The 18,948-nt window shown below is 43.2% G+C and overlaps 1 protein-coding gene across 10 annotated transcripts in view; it reads left to right on the top strand.

The window, feature by feature from the left end:
• TMCC1 (transmembrane and coiled-coil domain family 1) overlaps window positions 1–18,948 on the top strand; it is a 95,609-nt gene that overhangs the window by 20,855 nt on the left and 55,806 nt on the right. The window contains exon 1 of one of the 10 annotated variants that reach the window (XM_040568347.1): window positions 12,789–12,884. The exons of the other annotated variants lie outside the window; for them this stretch is intronic. Coding sequence (XP_040424281.1) covers window positions 12,846–12,884 — 39 coding nt within the window. The 5' untranslated portion in view covers window positions 12,789–12,845. Of the gene's footprint in view, window positions 1–12,788; window positions 12,885–18,948 lie in introns of those variants that run through there. 10 annotated transcript variants of the gene reach the window in all.

Genomic DNA, 18,948 nt, shown 5'->3' with positions numbered 1-18,948 from the left:
AAAAAGACTGCTCTGGGCACTAAACTTCTGAGAGATCTCCATAACCAGATGTGTCTCTGTAGAGGTTAATGAATTACCAGCTCCTTTTTAGTATCTTTTTAGTATTTTTCTGGTGGTCAATGAAGATGATGTATTCTACAGGTCTAAAGTGATATAAGCAAGGAAAAGCTGCCTTGCTTTGGGTAAATACACCTTTGCGTGATGCATTTCAGTCTGGTGGAGAACCTTTGTGTAGCATTCATGCCTGAACTGATCCAAATTTAGGTTTTGTCCTAGGGGGTTTTCCTTTGCGATAACAAACTGATGGAAATAGTGGGGAGAAAAGGGGTCTGACGGTGAGACTGTTGGAGCAACAAACTAACATCTCTGCACTGCATCTGGAGCACGGTCCCTGGACTGTGACCTGAAGGTTTTCAGGAGAAAAAGTGTCATCAGTGGCTGAATGGGAATTAATCTTATAAAAATCTTTGGAAAATCAAACTGGAAAATCTGATGTACTTGTTTTTAAATGTAGCTTGCTTGCTTATAAACCAATATTGCAAGAAAGTGGCAGCTGCAATCTCTATGTATATGAGCAAGAGAGGTGTTCAGCTGTTTTGGCAATGTTCACGTTTTCCTTTGTATCTCTGTGGTAAGTGCGTGTAGTGTGAGGACCTTTTGATGCAAGGCTGAGAAAAGCTGTGGGAAGGAAGTTAGTGCATTTCAGGATAGCCTCTCTATCACATGATCTAGAGCACACATGCTGCTTTAGGACTCAGTACCTCATCCTCCTGAACCGGAGTCCTCTACTTCCTCTGCTGCAATTTGGATTGCTTCCTAACACATTCTGAAAAATACGGTTATTATTTTTTTTATTATTTTATTCTGGAGTGCCACAGATTCCTTGTTAGGCTACATTCTTTCTTTTCTAGGAGCTTCCTCTTTCTTCAGCCTGTTTATTTCATGTGGCAGGGTCAGCTTTTAGCTGTCTCCTGATTATATACACCTATACTTTCCTTTTCATGCTTATAACCTCATCACATCCCCCACACTAAATACACTACCAGGAAGCTTAGGAGGTTAATCTCCTCAAAGTTTTGTTTCATTAACACAAGAGGGTTTTTTGTTTGGTTGGTTTGTGTTATTTATTATCACCATACACTTCATGTGTGTGTGGATACTGCAAAGTTTTGGAGAGAAGGGTATTGCTTATTTGCTTTGCAAATATGTCCCCTTGAACAGAGTCAGGACTCAGTGAGGTAGCAAGCTCCTTGGGTTATCAGGTCAGACTGAAGCATTTACTGTATTATCGCTGTTGCTTGAACTGAACGGGCAGTTTAATTGCCTTTGCAGTATTTTGATGTAATTTAGAAGAGATTCTCTTACTATGCAAACAAAAGCATAATGATATCTGTTCTGTATCTTTGCAGCATTAGTTTCTGAGAAGAACAAGGTTAAGTCTGGGGCAGCTGTTCAGGTTTCTATCAAGAGTTGGGATAGTCTGATAGAGAGCAAAGCAGAGATGTATTTCAGATAAACCTTTAAAACTATTTTAACTTTGCTTTCAAATAGATTGCTGTTGTAAGTGTTAACTCATGTTTACATGGTTCTCCAGAATGAGTACTGGATGAGCCCAATCCTGTGTGATGCTGAGATCCCCTGCTCCCAGTGGGAATTAAGGACACTGAATGCTTGTGGCATAAGGGAAAGTAAATTCTTAGTAATCCTCTCCACACAAAGTATTTTAGCTCAGTGTTCTCTTCTCTGTTCTTTTAATATTTGTTGAAATAGAAGCGCAAAATATTATCCCAAAACCAAGGATTGGATTTGTTTGGACACCTCATTTGCATGTGTAATAATCCTGCTGCTTGTTGTCAGGCTTTGTAAAGAAAATGAGAAATGAGACTGGCATGGCACGGGAAATAATGTCATAATTAAAGTCTTACTGAGACACTTCATTTGGTCTTGTATTTCAAGCACTGTAAATTTAAATATTTTTGCATAAATCTCCTTGTAAAGGTTCTCAGCTCACTGAGCTGAGAAATCAGGATTTTGGTGGTTTGGAAATGATTGAGATTGCATGGGTGTCGTCTTGTTTCACAGTACTTTCAGAGCTTTTTGTTGGCTAACAAGTTACATGACCGTGACATGAACAAACAGAACAATATTCAGGTTCCAGAGATATAAAAGTAGTAGTAGCAGTTTGGTGAGAAATTGTGTCCACTTGAACTTTATCAGTGTCTTGAAGGTGAAGACAATACTCAGCCATTGTGTTGTTGTGCAGCCAGTGTCTCTGAAACTGGTTCTGGCTCTTGCTGCCTGAAGGGTGATACTTGCTTTGAGAGAGACAGGGATTTCTGAATGATGTTCTTCATCTGCTTAGTTTTGCAGCTAGCAGAAAAACACATGGGAGTGAACAGTCAACAACAAAGGCAAATTTTACACTGAAGTTCTACCATAATTTTGGTAGGAGTAGATGTACTTTGGGCACTTTCAGATGACAACTATACGTGCACTGCTGAGCGGCCTCCATGCAGGTGGTGCCATTTAGAGCTGAGCAGGTCTTTCCTTCAGGACACTGGTGAAGTAGTAGCATCCAGTTCATCTGCCTCCCTGCCCTTCCACCCTTGGGGAGTTCTCTCTTCCTGTTTAAAGTTTGAAGTATTGACACTGTATCTGGATAACAAATATATTTTACCAGTCATCTTTTTGTTAGGTTTGATAAACAGTGTGTGTAGCAGAAGTATAGTAAACAGCCAGTAGATGAGCAAATAGGTAGCAGTGGGATGTGGGAGGAGTATCAGAGAAACAAAATTATTAAGAGGTTAAAATGATTTAACAGAAAGCTGGAGGAAATTTTATTCTCTTTAATTGAAAGAAGTGTAAGAGACCTATACACTTGTAGAAACATTATTCTTCTGTAGACATCTAAACGTGAATAATGAAGCCTTTTGACGTTGTTAGGGTTATGGAAAAAACAAAACAAAAAATTTATTGAAATAGAAATTCTTAAAAATGTACAACACACAGTTTTCATTTTAACCACTGAGATCCTTATATGGGAGTGCTTGTCTTCTTAAACTCTAAGCATTGGTGTTAGGGAAAGATAGTGAGGTCAGCTTATTCATTCAGGAATCAAGGTTTTCTATACAGTGAATTGTTTTGGAATGGTGGAAGTCCTTAGCTGATACATTCTGGTATTGTTAGGAAGATAGACTGACCTGACTTCATTTAGCATCAAATTTCTCAGTGGAATTTACAGTTTTTGTCTCTATAGGCCTAAACTCTTCCAGGTTACAGTTTCCTTGCCTCATGGTTACAGAAGTAATGGCAAAAAAGGTTGAACCAATATTGACCATTTAATACTCAATCTCCTCAAATTGAAATGATACCCTGGGGTCTGAACAGCTGGAAAGCAGCTCTGCAGAAAAGGACCTGGGGATCCTGGCAGACACCAAGGTGAACCTGGGGCAGCAGCGTGTCCTTGCCGCAAAGAAGGCTCGTGTTATCCTGCGCTGTGTCAGGCAAAGTATCGGCAGCAGGTCGAGGGATGTGATCCTGCCCCTCTGCTCAGCACTGGAGAGGCCACAGCGGGAGTGTTGGGTCCAGTTCTGGGCTCCTCAGGACGAGAGAGATGTGGACATACTGGAGAGAGTCTGTCAAAGGGCCCCAAAGGTGGTGAAGGGTCTGTAGTACCTCACATGTGAGGAAGTGCTGAGAAAGCCGGGACTGCTCGGTCCGGAGAAGACGAGGCTCAGGGGGATCTCATCCATGCCCATTATCACCTGAAGGCAGGGCGCAAGGACGACAGCCAGGCTCTTCTCAGTGGTGCCCGGCACCAGGACAAGAGGCAGTCGGCACAAACTGGAGCTCAGGAGAATCCCTCTGAACATCAGGAAAGACTTTTTCCCGGTGCAGGTGATGGAGCAGTGAGTCAGGTCACCCAGAGAAGCTGTGGGCTCTCCCTCTTTGGAGATCTTCAGAAGCCCCCTGGACGAGGGCCTGGGCACCCTGCTCAGGGTGGCCTTGCTGTGACAGGGGAGGACCAGAGGTACCCAGAGGTCCCTGCCCACCTCCTCTGGGACTCTGTGATACAGAGCTGAGACTGCTGGTTATTAGGTATTAAGATCACTGAACTTTTTAACAGTTTTGCTTGGGAGGAATTGCTGAAGATATAAAATGAAGTAAACTCCGAAAACAGCAGCTTCAAAGGTTGTCAGTGCTTGTGCCAGCACTTTAATTTGCATTCCTTTAGTGAGATACCCATATGGCAGCTCTCCAAGGCACCATTCACTTAGTTCTGCTGTATTCTCATGGAACTTTGTGTCCTCATCCTGTTTTCTGTTTTGGTAATCAGTTTTTGTAAATATTTCAAATATCTTTAGATATTGTTTATCAACTTAAATCTATATTCTGTTAGTATCCATATTTAAAAATAAATAAAAATGTCCGCATGTGCTTCTGCAATAACAATTTCCAGTCCTTAGTTTGTAGGCTCCTCAGTATTCTCCAGTGATAGTATTGACCTTGTGAGTGTCAAATGAAAACCTACTAACAATAAGGTCGCTTTTCTTAGTTACTTTCTAATGACCCTGTTCAAGTACTGGTGCTGATTTATGAATTGTGTTAATGTAAACAAGGTAGCATATTCAGCTGAGCCACCATTTCAGTGTATATAGCAGAGGTGTAGGAGACTGCATGAACACTTTCTCTCTGACTGTAAATAGTCTTTTAAAGCAGTGATTTATTTGTCTGCCAGAAACCTTTTTCACAAACTCATTTGTCCTAAATGCAATGCAATGCTCCTGGGACAACCACCTTTTAAAAGGCGGAAGATTGCATTTTTAATGTCATTAAAGCTGTGTGGAAAAGTTACTGTGGCTATTAACAGTGTCTGAGATGTGTAAAAGATGACTTAGTCTTAGCCCATTTCCCAAAATAATAAGTAGTCTTCTTAACATCATACTTAATGTTTGCTCTCTCATTCAACATGTGTAGGTGGTAAACGTTTTTTGGAATTTTATCATAACAGATCCTGAGTGAAACATTCTGTTGCTTTCCCCTGAAGCACTGCTTTTATAATGAAAATAATATTTGTCATATAAATGGATGAGGTTAGTCACAAGCCCTTCTGGAAATAGTACATAAGATATTACTTCCTCAGTAATTTATTCTCTCTCTTAAAACTAGTACTGCAAACACCTGGAGGTACAGGTCTGGGCTTCTGGAAGATCTGATTCAACAGCTGCGTGCAGCATATGAAAGCGTGACTAATGCAGCCCGAGCCCGTGACAGTGGCTGCTTTTTTCCTCCTTCCCCAGCTGAAAAGCCACAAGTCAATACTGAGGCTTTTTTCAGGGATAGGATTGCATTTTTGTTGTGTCTCACAACAAGATAAGATACCAACAGGTCACTGTAATGGCTTAATTGCAGAGCGATAGGTCAAGAGCAGGCTGAGGATTGTTTCACAAGCTCAGAAGTGAGTCTTCAGTTGCTTACTTGCTTTAAAAGACCATGCGGTACCAGGCGCTGCATTTCCCTGCCTGGCAACAGTGGCCTTTGTGAAGCACCAGTGGTGTTACACTCGAAGTCTTGTTTATGGCCGAAGAGGAAACTTACTAATATGCTAGGACAGCCGAGAATTTAATTTTAGTATAATTGAGATCTTAAGAGTTTAATCATTATTAGTCCAGATTTCTTACAGGAAAAATAAAAATAATGCTGTTACAATTGTTGTATATGCATTTCCTAGTTTATAACCCTTCTCCTTGGGTTGTGCTCCCCCTTCATTGCTCCTCTGGATCCTACAGTTGGCAGTCTCATTCTGGTAGTGGGTATTGCACCGAGATGGCAACATTTGGAGCCCTTTGCCACTAGGTATTTGATGTTCAGGTCGGTAGTTTCATCATCTTCACCCTAGGATACACTTTGGGTACTTTTTCATATGTATGCTTTCACACACACCTTTCTGTTTCTTCATTGGTGTGCAGCTCTGTGTACATCCTGACTGACTACGTACGGTGACTTTTACCTATACTGCACAGTGTTACAGGGTTATTTATGATTGTTGTCTGTAATTTTGAAAAGTGGCAGCTATCTGTAGTTTTCTTCATGATTTTCCTCTTGGATTTTCCTCTTGGAGTCACGGAGGAAAGCTGTAGATCCTCAGAGTTCTAAAGATTCCTTTCAAACCTATCTTTTGCAACTTTTTTGCTGTATATACTCTTAATTTTTAAGTTTTCCAATCCTGACTATTTTTTCTTCCATTTCCAACGTGCAGTACTTTTCTATGTCCGATTTGTGAAAAGATAGGTTTTTGTTTTTTTTCAGCTGAGAATTGTAGACACGATTCTTAAGCCTAGGCGTTTTTGTTTTTTCTTTTTGTTTGTTTTTTAAGGTCCACTGACGTTTTTGAGTTAGGGAGACTTTCCTTCCCCTAGCAGTCCAGAAGCCTGCATCCACAGATGCCAGGGAAGCTCCTTGCTCTTGACAGTCCAGGGTGCAAAAAAAAAAAAAAAAAAAAGGAAAAGTGCTCTTTGCAAGGCATGTTTACACAACAAGAAATTTAGTGGAACTGTAATTACAGATGTTATCATACTCTTAGCTCACAGTTATGTCATCCTGGTGAAACTCTTACTCCCCAAACACATTATGAAAAGCCATAGTAACATAAGTTTTGTGGATGTGGGCAGAGTCTAAGCTGGGAGCCTGGTAGACAGTGTCTGCAACGATACATATAAACTGTGCCGATATGTATTTATGTTTTGTGTAATTGTGTAAAGTACTGATACCAACCCATTTCAGCTGCTTGCTACAAGTGTACTACAGATACACAATAGCTGACCTTTTCAGTCTGTTTAAATTTTTTGCTAGTATAGTTGAGGTCTAGTAAAATTCCTCAAAAGGTCTGAGGTATGGGCTCCAAATCTTGGTGTGCCTTATTTTCAGCTGTCTTGCATCAAAAAGTTGTGAAAAGACACCTGACCACAGTAGGTATAAATGTCTCAAAATTCTGTGAAGCATTTATGAAGACAGACTTACTACACTGTTAAATAGGACTTGCACTATAGCATCATTTAAAAGAAAACTACAATTTATTCCATGGCACCAGGTTATAATAGACCTCAGTCTTACCTTGTCTAAAGGGCAAAGTCTGACTTGGATTTATTCTACTGCTGATATAGTATAATTCTACTCTGTAGTAATTGCTATAGAAATAAAACTGTTAGTAAGTTGTATGGTTTGGCAACTAAAGTTTGATTTAGTGCATACCAAATTTCCTAAAAGAAAAGGAGAGAAGTACAGAAAGCAGGAAAAAATGAATGACTTTCCACTCATTTCCATAAACTGTGAACATTTCCTTAAAAGGTGGTGCGTGCAAGTGGAAGGATTGTCAGCTCATGAGCTTAGAGAGATGTTTGCAAAAATGTAGTTGAGACAGGTGTGCGACTCTTTCCTGAAGCTGCTGTATGTCAGTGCTAGGGCCAGGCCTGAGTCTAGAGCATGCTGTCATAACTTGACTGTGAAAATCTCTTTATGAAAGGATTGATAATTGAAGAGTTTGACATGTTGATCTCCAGTTGTGACAGATTGCTGCTGTGACACAGAGTTGCTGATTTTTGTCTTGACAGAGTTCAGATCCATTCTCTGGGTTTTTAGATTTCTAGTTTTGCAGGAAGATGGGTTCGGTAATCTGTTTGCAGAAGAGTTGGATCACAAGAGCTGGTTAACTCCTCCTTGTGCTTTGCAGCATGAGCTTATAACGTATATTGCCAACAGTGTTTCTGAACTTCACAGTAAGAACTTCTGGTTTGCAGTATGGAATTAAACTCAGTTCAGTTTCAGTGTAAAGTTGATACTTAGTCAGGACTCGGGAGTTTTTCTTTTAACTCAGGACTTTTTCTTTTAACTTAAAGTGATTTTGACTTCCAGATTTAAAAAAAAAAAAAAAAAAAAGAAAAATCCAAGCAATGTTATGTACATGTCCCAGTTTTTGTCAGTACTGAATGTGTGCAGGACATGTGTCGTAGCCAAAGTAAGACAGCCCACAATAAAGTGGACAAGGAAGCCTCAATTAGCAGTTTTGTACTTTGTGAGTGAAGCAAAGAAATTGTAATGGAAAAAGCAGCACCTAATGGCCAAGGCACCGAAGTGTGAGGGTAGTAGGTTTCTGTTTTTTGCTCAGTCATTAACGCTTTCTGTATACTTGGTTATTTTTGCATTGAGATTTTCTTTAGATGGGAATGACATCTTTATATCAGAGTATTTTAGTGAGCGTTATATGTGAAGGGCTTTTATAGGAAAAAATATGATTTGGTAGAATGCAGATAAAATTTCTCCTCTGTGCAGGGTGTCATCCCTCATGTTACCTCTTAAACAGGAGTGGAATGTTAAGAATAAATAATAATTTTAAAAAAACAACTGTTTATGAGGTTCCCCTGGTGTCTGTGGAGAACATTTGCATAGCATCAACACTTTATCGCTTTATTCAATAGAGGGAGCTATGACTTTTCTGAAAATCTGTATATAAACTTCATTCATGCTGAAAGTGAATTGATTTGCACTATTAAATCAGCTTTTGGAAATAGTGTGTATTTTTCATGCAATGGTTGATAGTTGTCTTTTCAGAAAATACTTAGTTTTACTATTAAATAGAAATGATTATGAAACGAGTTTAGCTTTAAAAATAAAATTATTTAAACACCTTTCTTGAATCTAGTTTTATTTTCCTAAAGCAATTTATGCCCTGTTGCATGCAGAAAACCATAGCCTGACAGCAACAAATTTAGCATGTATACGTATCTTTATTTTATTTAGAATTCTACGTAAATACAGTGGGTTCATCCTGAAAATGTGCATGTTTGAATATATGAGATTCTTATCTTCCAAACTTTCTGCTGTAAGAAAATTTCTCTCATGTTGGCTACTCCAACTGGTCCTTCCTTAAAGGCTGTCAGTAAGATATCTACCTAATCACTTAATTGTAAAACCATAGAATGGATCGGGTCGGAAGGGACCTCAAAGCCCACCCGGTTCCAACCCCTGCCATGGGCAGGGACACCTCCCACCAGACCGGGCTGCCCAAAGCCCCAGCCAGGTCCCATCCTTGCGCACCGCCAGGGATGACGCATGTTGATGTTTATAAAGTATTGATCTGACTTCCAGGTATAACATTTCTGCTCACCCTATATAATGGTAATAACAACAAAAAGTACTGAAAACTGAATTTGGAGTGCAAGCAAAAAGTTGTAGATGATCTAAATGAGAGGCATATTGAAAAAAAATCAAGGGTTACTGAGCATTTTTGAAAGAAAAGTGGTTATGAGATATTTTGTACTAAAAATAAACTCATTCTAATTGTGCTTTATGTCCTTGTGAAAGGATATCAGGCCGAGGCACTTGTTCATTAGGGCAAGTTCACTTAGATTTGAAAATCAATTTTGGTGGCTTTTTACTAAAATCTTAATTTTCTCCATCTGAATGCGGTAACAGTATTTTTGCACATTTGGAGGACAGGGTCAGGGCCTGGGCAGAAGACTGCGTAGACATAAGAATTGTATGTAGTAAGCTGCTATTTTCACAGAAGGCATCAGTGAGTTTCCAACACTACTGAATTACTTCTTTAGCCGTGTCTCCAAGATCACTAGTACTGTCCACCATGAAATGGTTCAGACATTATAAATGAGGTGGTATAGGCTGCTGCTGGGAATGTGCCACCAGGAATTCTGATGCAGTAAGCTGTTTAGAATACCTGTTCAGAGGTTAGATATTTCAGGATTTTTTACATTACTTCATTACTCTGTGGCTTTGGAAGTAATATATGATAAACAACTTTGGAAGTGCTAGCATGATGAGAGGTTATTCTGAATGGGTAAAGTGTTTCATGTCCCTGAACAGACGTACAAGAATTCACAAATTAATCTATTGAAAGAGAAATGAATTGCTATAGGAAGGTTAAATTGGGGAAAAAAACAACAAACTTGTGATATCCTGATGAAAGAAGACTAATGAAAAAACACGCACATATCTCTATGTAAGAGTAGGAGACTTTCATTGACTGTAGATCACAAAAATCTGTTTGGAAATGCTGAATGTGAGGTCTTGGTTACAGAGGCAAAGGAGAGTGTTGCTATCATCAGTTTTGCTAATCTACCAATTCCAATCTTGTCTGATGTGGATTAAATTTCAGCCAGCTGGCTCCTTTCCCTTATCTATATCCTTATTTTGTCCAGACTCTAAGCCATGCAGCCTGATGGGGAAAAGAGATCTGGGTGTCCATTAACAAACTGGAGACACTGTACGTCAAAAGCTATGGCCAGAGGAGGTACTGGACAGTACTTGGGACTTTTGACACCGATCCCTGAGGGTGGGAGTGTGATTACCCCAAACCACCCACACCTACTGGTATGGGACGGCATGGAAACAGGAAAGTTTAGGTACAGCGGATGAAATGGCGGGATGGGTCAGCCTGCCCTGCCCTGCCTGCTTCTGGTGATTACTTCTAACGCAGTTGTGAAGGGAGTTCCTCTCGTATGCTGTATTACGAGACGTTCAACTGCATCTCCTTCACAAGCTGTCCCACTGGTTGCTGGGCTCCCAAATGAAGTACAGAAGTACTAGGGATATACCATAAGAGATGGAGAGAGTTCTTTGGACAGGCGATTTTCAGCAATGGGTGGATATTGTCACGGGAATGCTTGAAAAACCTGGTGGTTTTACCAGCAGTAAGTGTGTGGCAGTTTTCCAGACATAGAGACTGTTCAAAGTGGTATAGATATCCTACACCAAGAATTAAATGGTGTGCCCAAGGCTTCTGAATGTAGTCAAACTGAAGAGCAAGAATTACTGACCATGTTGAGAGTGGAGAATGATGCAGCTGCTAGATGCAGGACCCCTGAGCATCTGGTATGTGCTTCCCAAACATGAGGAGGTTTTTCTAGTGTTTTAGTCCCGTCAGTATCCTTTGCTGTTGGCTCTAAAGGATCACTGTAAAATTGAGACCAGGTAACAGGGTAACATACTGTGTATTTCCAGGAGAAGTGAACATTTTGAAAAGGAGTTCAAGTTCTGGCAGGGAACAGTTCCTCTATATAGACACAGTTATGCATTTTGAAACCTCTGAGTTACCACTGACAGTGACAGTGCAACCAAATAATGCTCTTATGTAACAGCTGGGGTTTCCAGTGCTGAAATATGCATCTTCAGATGTTAATTTTGGATGACAGTTATAAAATAAACACCTCTGTTTAATCTTTTTCTAACTTTCCCTTCGAGTTCTATGTAGAGAACTGTACTGACCCTTCTCATAACCCTTCCTGGTCCACTGCCCTCCAAGTCATTTGATGACTTTAAAAATAGGCTAAAAATATTTTTTCTTAATAAGGCAAGAATGCTGGCCTAAGTCACCTCTGTTTTTCTGCATAAATACTCAGCCATGCACGGGAATGAGGTGTACTTCTCCAGTGCATGCCGTGAAGAGTAATTTTTCATGAATGCTGTGTGCCACTACCTCCAGCCAGGTATATGTCATGCCATGCCATGGGATCGTGGTCCCTTGATTTATTATAGCTGGAGCATGACATGGGATCCTTTTGGCCATCGTGACAGGGTTTCCTTCCCATTGCAACTACGGTCTATCTGCAACATGGGGCTATATGAGCGTTTGAGAACACAGAGGGGAATATCTTTTTCTCCTTTAGATCAAAGGATCTTCAACTCAAGGTTCTCCAGTAGTCCACAGCTTGAAAACCGTCTCAGATCACATAAATCACAATTGGACTCAGTTTCTTTCGGTATGATATGATTCATACGCTGGAAATATTTCCACTGTAGGTGATACGGAATATGTTTTTTTTAACCCTCTTAAATCTATGTAACATGTATAAAAGAAGAAGTAGGAAAACATTCCTGTTGGCTTTTATTCTGTAGAATTTTAAAACTCTAAGGTGTCATTACTTTTTTTGTTCAAATGTGCTTGGTGTTTTCCTTTAAATACTGCGTTACTGCTTCAGTGGATCGTTGCGTGGAGGTTGCTGCCACGAGCATGTTCCCGAGGGGCTGGCGGCGAGGTGCGAGCGCCGCGCGGGGCGTCGCCGGGGCCGGTCGGGTGTCGGAACAGGAGCGCGCCGTAGTTCTGAGCTGGAGGCATAGGAGGAAATGAGCGAAGTCTCGGCAGAAGGCAGTTACAAAAAGGCTGAGAATGCTGAGGCAGGACTTTGTGCGAAATTGACTTATTGCTGACATCTCGAGGCCTTCGCTGTATTTATGGGTTCTGTTTTCCCCTCCTCCTTTTCCAAACGCCCCGGTGGATGCCTGAGCCCCAGCCCCGCGTCTGAGCGGCACGGACGGCTGGCGGGCGGGTCCTTGCTGCCGGTCTCGAGCCCCGGGAGCCGCGCTGCCGCTGCGCCCCGGCAGGGCCCGGTGACCGCTCCGGGCGTGCGGCGGGCGCTGAGGGAGGATCCCGAGGGCGCCCTTGTCGAGGCGCTGGACGGCCGCGCCCGGCCCCCACCGCGCGTCTCTGCGGGGGCCGAGGGAAGCGGTGCTCGTAGCGCTCCTAACGGGCTGCGGTGAGCGCGTTCCCCCGCGGGGACAGAGCCCCGGGGGTCCGCCGCAGCCGGCCCCCTTTCCTCGGCTCCTCCCGGCCCCGAGCCGGCCCGGAGCTGCCGCGGCTCCGCCGGCCTCGGGGGCCGGGGACGGGCTGCGGGGCCGCCCGGCGGGGCCGGCGGGGGCGGGCCGCGCTCTGCGGGCGGGGCCGGGCGGGGCCGGGCGGGGCGCGCGTGCCCGCGGGGGGGCGGGGCCGAGGGTGCCCGCGGGGGCGCGGCCCGGGCTGGGCGCAGCCCCGCGCCCCGGGGCGCTCGGCGCGGACCATGGTGCAGCGCTTCAGCCTCCGCAGGCAGCTCTCCAAGGTGGGGCGCGGCCCGGCCCGGCCCGGCCCGGCCGGCGGCGGGGGGCGGCGCCGCCTTTGTTCGGCCGCCGGCGGTGCGGGGCGTGCTGCCGCCGCCCGCCGCCGCCTCCTCGGCTCCCGCCGCGGGCACGGCTCCGGCTCCGCTCCTCTCCTCTCGCCGCCGCTCGGCTCGGGCTGCAGCTCCCGTCGCCGGGGGGTCCCGGCACTGCGAGGCGGGCGCGCGGGAGGCGGGTGGTGCCGCGCCGGGGGGCGGCGGTGCTGGGGGCGGCCCGCACCTGCGGCACCGGGGCACCGCCACCGGCTGCGGAGCGGGGCACAGCCGGGCCGCCCGCCGCCGGGCTCGGCGCTGTCAGCGCAGCGCTTCGGAACAAAGGGCCGGCCGGGAGCGCGGTCTGCGGCGTGGCGACGGGGGCCCGTTGTGCCGAGGGGCTGCTCTAGAGCAGAGAGCAGTTGGTGCCTGCGGTCCTGCGGCCGTGTCCCGGAATCCATCCCGGGCGGGCGGTGTGAAAAACACTCGCACAAAGAAATCGATCCGAGAACAAAACGAGGCTGCGTCTGCGCTTCAGGTGAGAGCGCTGGTCCTGCAGAGCCGCCGCACAGCCCTGTCCTTGCGCCCAGCCGCTCGCGTTGAGCTGACTTTGGCTCTGCACATACGACTTAAGGTGTCAGTTGGACACGTAAATAACACGCTGAGTTCTTATGTTACCTTCAACCCCCTTTTTTTTCCCATAGTGTATTTCAAATGCATTTATCAATAATTTAAAGTGCTGCTGTCAGCGTTTAAAATAGGTCAAAATTCACATCCTGCAGACTGCCTTGGGAAAGGCTATGGTTTTGCACTAAGTTGGTATCTTACTCATTTCTGTTTGTCTGAGCATCTCTTCATCTTAAAGAAAACAATATGAACCCTTCAAAGGAGCATGGAAAAGGGAAACCTGCGTCTTTTAGCAATTTGCCTTCTTCCATGCAAAGAGCCGTGCCTGCAAGCAGAAGTCTGCGCAGGCACTGCAGAGTTTTACCAAGACTGTTCTGAGGGGATGATCCGGTTAGTGTTACCCTCTTATCTTTTGGATAACTCATTTTTAATTCTGGTTTACCTGAGGCAAGCATTGTGATTTGGGAAGATGTTTACACTGATTTTTACTCTAGGAGAACTGCTTCTGATTTGGTTTTCCAGCTCAGTCTCCTCAATTGTGTCTTGTACTGACTTAACCCTGGTTATGCCAAGCCTGCTCGAATTTTTTTTTTCTGGAATGGGGAGTTGTTTGATGGTTCATTTCATGTTAGTTGCTCTAGGTCTTGGTACTTAAATAGCAAAATAAAAAATCTAGTTGTATCAATAAATAATCAAAACAGATTGTGTTTTATCTGGGTTTGGATGTAGGATGAGAACTCCATCCGCTTGTCTCCTCGCTGTAGGGTGGGATTGGGAAAGTCACTTGTGCTTGAGGCTTTGGGGGAAGAGTAGAAAGTGGCATTATAAAGCACTCTGTCTTCTCTCATATGGAAAAAATAGAAAAGACATAGAATTTTGCTAATCTGTTTATCAGCCAAAACGTTAATGACTGCCAGTCTACATAAAATAAAGTAGTGCTTTATTAGTATTTATGATGCAAAAGTCTTGACTCCTTGGATGCTAGCTAACACTTAAGATTTGGCACATGTCTACAGAAGGCCTGGAGCACCTGCTACCAGGGTGTATTCACTTCTTGGATAAAATAGGAGGTTATTAAATAGTGTGTGTGTGTAACACGGCTCAAGGTCAAAGTCCCAGTGTCTAGTTGTATTTAATGGTGGATGTTTCAAATGCAATGTGACTAAGCTGAAAAATGCTGTCACCAGCGCACGTAAAACTTTAGCAAAGAAAGCGTGGGACTTAATGCAGGAAGGAAAAATAAGGTCTCATGATGCAAGGTTTAGCCTCAAATAGCTGGTTTCACTTTCCAACATGACTATTTGCACTGCATGGCTTTGATCAAATCCTTTAAGCTCTCTGAGTCTCTGTCTTCTTTCTATGAGTGAGGTTAATGCCTTTCTCTTATTTACATAATGGTTGTCAACTTCTGAAATACCGTTCTGGGGAGAGCTACATAAGCACTTAACCTTATACTAACTTATGAAATGTTTGCATTTGAGAACCTAAATGTGTCAGCAATTTCAGAAAGTTTTACACAGACCTATCTTAAAGTGTTACTACTTATTTCACATATGCCAAATCAGCATTTAGTATTTGTGTGTGATTGCATGGTTTCTGTGTTATTTTGCCAGTTTAAACATCTGTAACTGTTAAAACTTGGAGCCATAAATTACTGCACCTTTATTGTTAAGATGTAAGACAAAATACTTGATGGCTTTCAGTTTGGTTCAACAAATACCTTCCTGAGTCCAAACTCAGCTTGTTCACTTTGTTTTCCCTCAGTATCAGGAGCGTCTTCCAAGTGTTTTGGTTCCCACCACTCTCCATCTTAGACTGTTTAGAAATCCTTGGAGGGCCTGCAATTACCCAGTGCCTCAAGAAGTTCTGGTGCTTTGTTATAGTTCAGTTGGGGAATTCCCTCACTCCTGGAGTGATAGTACAAAATCGTATCCAACTTCTACTCAGCTTGATTTTGTCCAGATGTTTTAGCTGCATTTATGAAAGTAAAAAAGTGAAACAAAACTTCCTTGAATACAGTTCAATTTTCTAAGTTAAAAAGCATACCCTTTCTTTTAAAGGTCTGCTTTCCCAGAAAAGGTTTAGGTGAGCCAAATAGTGCTTTCATATATGGCTGAAGTTTTGACTAGAAAAGGCCAGGTCCAAGTTAAAGGAAGAAAAGGCCATGGAAAAAAAAAAAGCGTTTCTTGTGAACTGCAATGATACTCGATTCATGTAACCAGCCTGTTAAATGTTGTTAAAAAGCTGTAGACTGGACTGTTTAGCTCTTAAGTACTAAACTGGTTTATAAGCATCTGAACTATTGTTGTGGTTTAGCCCGGCTGGCAGCTAAACACCACACAGCCGTTCGCTCACCCTCCCCCCTCCCTCTCTGGGATGGGGGAGAGAAACGGGAAAGTGAAGCCTGTGAGTTGAGGTAAAGACAGTTTATTAAGACAGGAAAAAAATAATAATAATAATAATAGTATTACTAATAATAATGTGTACGAAATAAGTGATGCACAATGCAATTGCTCACCACCCGTTGACCGATGCCCAGCCTATCCCCGAGCAGCCGGCACCCCCCCACCCCGGCTAGCCACCCCTATATATTGTTCAGCATGACCCCATATGGTACGGAATACCCCTTTGGCCAGTTTGGGTCAGCTGTCCTGGGTCTGTCCCCTCCCAGCTCCTGCTGCACCCCTAGCCTGCTCGCTAGCAGGACAGAGCGAGAAGCTGAAAAGTCCTTGGCTTGGCGTAAGCACTGCTCTACAACAATTAAAACATCAGCATGTTATCAGCGCTCTTCTCATCCTAATCCAAAACATAGCACCCTACCAGCTACTAGGAGGAAAATTAATTCTGTCCTAACTGAAACCAGGACAACTATGCGCTAATGTGCATTGAGTTTATTTGTGGGAGAGGAACTTCAGTGGACTGTGCCTAAACAGGGTTGGAGAGCTCACTCCAAGGTCAGAGTGTATGAATTTGCTGTTGTGTTGACAGTGTAGTCTGCATACCTTGTCATTCACATAGGGAAAGTATCTTCCAAGAGTGCTTTGTTGGCTTTATGCGAGTCCCTTTTTTGCATCAAATTTGGTCTTGGGAGAATGTGACCAAAGACTTGATGTCATACCCCAGATGGGTTGCCCTTCTTCCAGCTCTGATCACTAGCCAGTGTTGGTGGATCATTTCCCTTATTCCCTATGATACTGATCTCTTATTTTTGTGGGTGTAATCAATGGGAATCTTTATCCACGTATAGAAATGATATGATAAAGATGAATGTATTACAGAGTAAATTTTTTATCAACCTAAATTTCCTGTAAACGGATATGGGCTAATACAGAATATTAAAACAAATAGCCCCTTAATACTCTGTCCCTTACACTGTCACCTAAAGACATTCTCATGCAGACTCATGAAGCTTAGGATCCAAGAATTGTTTGTCATAGAATAAAACAGTCTTTGCTAAGTTCTGTGGATTTCCAGAGCATAACACTTGAATTGTTTGTGCCTCTATCCTCCTTTCTTGTGCGTCTGCTTCTGGCTGGAAAAGAGAAAGTCCTTAAAGAAGCTCGTAATGTAGAAATAAATTACTCGGTCGCTTCTTGAGTCAGTAAAACAGCTACCCAGGAAGGTAATAGCAGAGTTACCTCATACTCCTGAGCTGAGGAGCCAGTTGTTTGCAGCGGCTCCCCATCTACCAGTGTGCTGGATGAAGAAACACACGTATTGTTAAGATCTACTATCAAAGGTTCTCAGCTCTGAAGAATATTTTCCTGTCTGAAGTAAGCTCATTTTTACAGCAGCATGTTTTATTGGTAAGACCTCGCCAAACATAAAGAAATAGCAATCTGTGCTAACCAGTTTTATCAGAGCAGAGCTCTCCTGATATTAAATATTCAAAGCAGAAATTACATGTATCAAAGATATGGTGCTGATTCCACTTTCATAGCTAAAAAGGTCAAGAGATAGATACTTCTGTTTGGCCCGCTGATTTTTACAACATAAAAGCATCAAAAATTCTCTCTGCGTTCAGAATGCACGTTTGTGATTAAAATATATAAAATAATAGGTCTCACGGAGTTCTCAGTGAAACTGTTAATTGAGCTGATACTAGTATAGTTTAGAGTAGCATGGCAAGAGTCAGAAGTAAAAGGAGAATTTGGAAATCTGATGCATTTCAACCTTATTCTCACGTTCAGTAGAACAGCAGACCAGCAGTTTTCCTGGGGCTCTTCAAATTCTGCACTTTAAACAGAATTGAAGTAATGTTGTTGTACCTGTTGCTGAGCAAAGCCAGCTGGACAGTTCACTCTAACGGGACCTTAATGGGATAGAAATGTAGTTTACTACATCCACTGCTCTGTGGTAGATTGCCTTTAGATTATCAGTAGATTACCTTCTTCTTGTGGTAGACGCAGTGCAGCTTGAAGTAGCTTTCTCGGGGGGAACTGATGTGTCCCTTGCCTTCACAGCAGGCTTCCTGGCAGGCCTGGTTTGCCCCAGCAAACCTCACCGTAACGCCTGTGTGGCCGCTCCCTAGCATCACGTGCGGGGTTCACTCCTCGCTGGCAGCGCGAGGGTGGTTATTCACAAGTGTCCCATTGCTCCTCGTGGGAGGGCCTGTGTTGGCCATTCTGACAGCCCTAACATAGGCAAGCCATTTGGGGGATCCCCATGTACTACTCACCACATTTTTGAGCTTTGAATCTTTCCTGCAGAAATGCTCTGTAAGGTTTACTGGACAGAAGGCTCCTCTAAATAAAGCCTAGAGGCAGCGGGATGTAGATAAGTCTGCAAGCATTGCTAGCCGTGCAGGTGTTGAAAGAGTACTGCCAATAATAAGAAATAGCCATGAACTTTTCTAGGTGAGATGGGGCCCTTGAGAAGAGAATGAGCTTCCAGTGCATGATCTTGTTCCTAGAAATGCGTGGAGAGATGTTACAGACATATTTTTATCGTCTTACAAAGGAAAATGAGCTTCTGATCCTCTGTTTAAAGAAACAAAAGTAACAGGTTTTGTGAGGAGTTTGTCCTGTCTCAGTGCGACAGCTTCATGAATGCCATGACAGTGCAAAAGTAAAAGAGATTTGAAGCATCTTCCCAGGTCGCGATGTTGTTAATTAATGGGGAATGTAAGCTTGTATCTATGGAGATGTTAGAGGTAGGAATAGAGATTTTTCTTCATGAAAAAAACATTACAAATAATCCAAACAATTACCCATATACATGCCAGCTAGGGGTCTGGTAAATTGCATGTGATGGCTCCTTGCCAAATAGACTTACAATGTTCAAGGATGTAAACACAGTCGACAGATGGAACACAGCTTACATAAATGAATATTTTCTTTTAATAATAAAATTCCACTGCTCGTGGCAGTTTGCTTTGCAATATCATCATACTTTCTAATAGGTGCTTACA

Source organism: Cygnus olor, chromosome 10 (assembly GCF_009769625.2).
Source record: "Cygnus olor isolate bCygOlo1 chromosome 10, bCygOlo1.pri.v2, whole genome shotgun sequence".
Taxonomy (NCBI): domain Eukaryota; kingdom Metazoa; phylum Chordata; class Aves; order Anseriformes; family Anatidae; genus Cygnus; species Cygnus olor.
The sequence above is the reverse complement of the archived record's forward strand: the minus strand, read 5'-3'. Positions and strand labels throughout refer to the sequence as shown.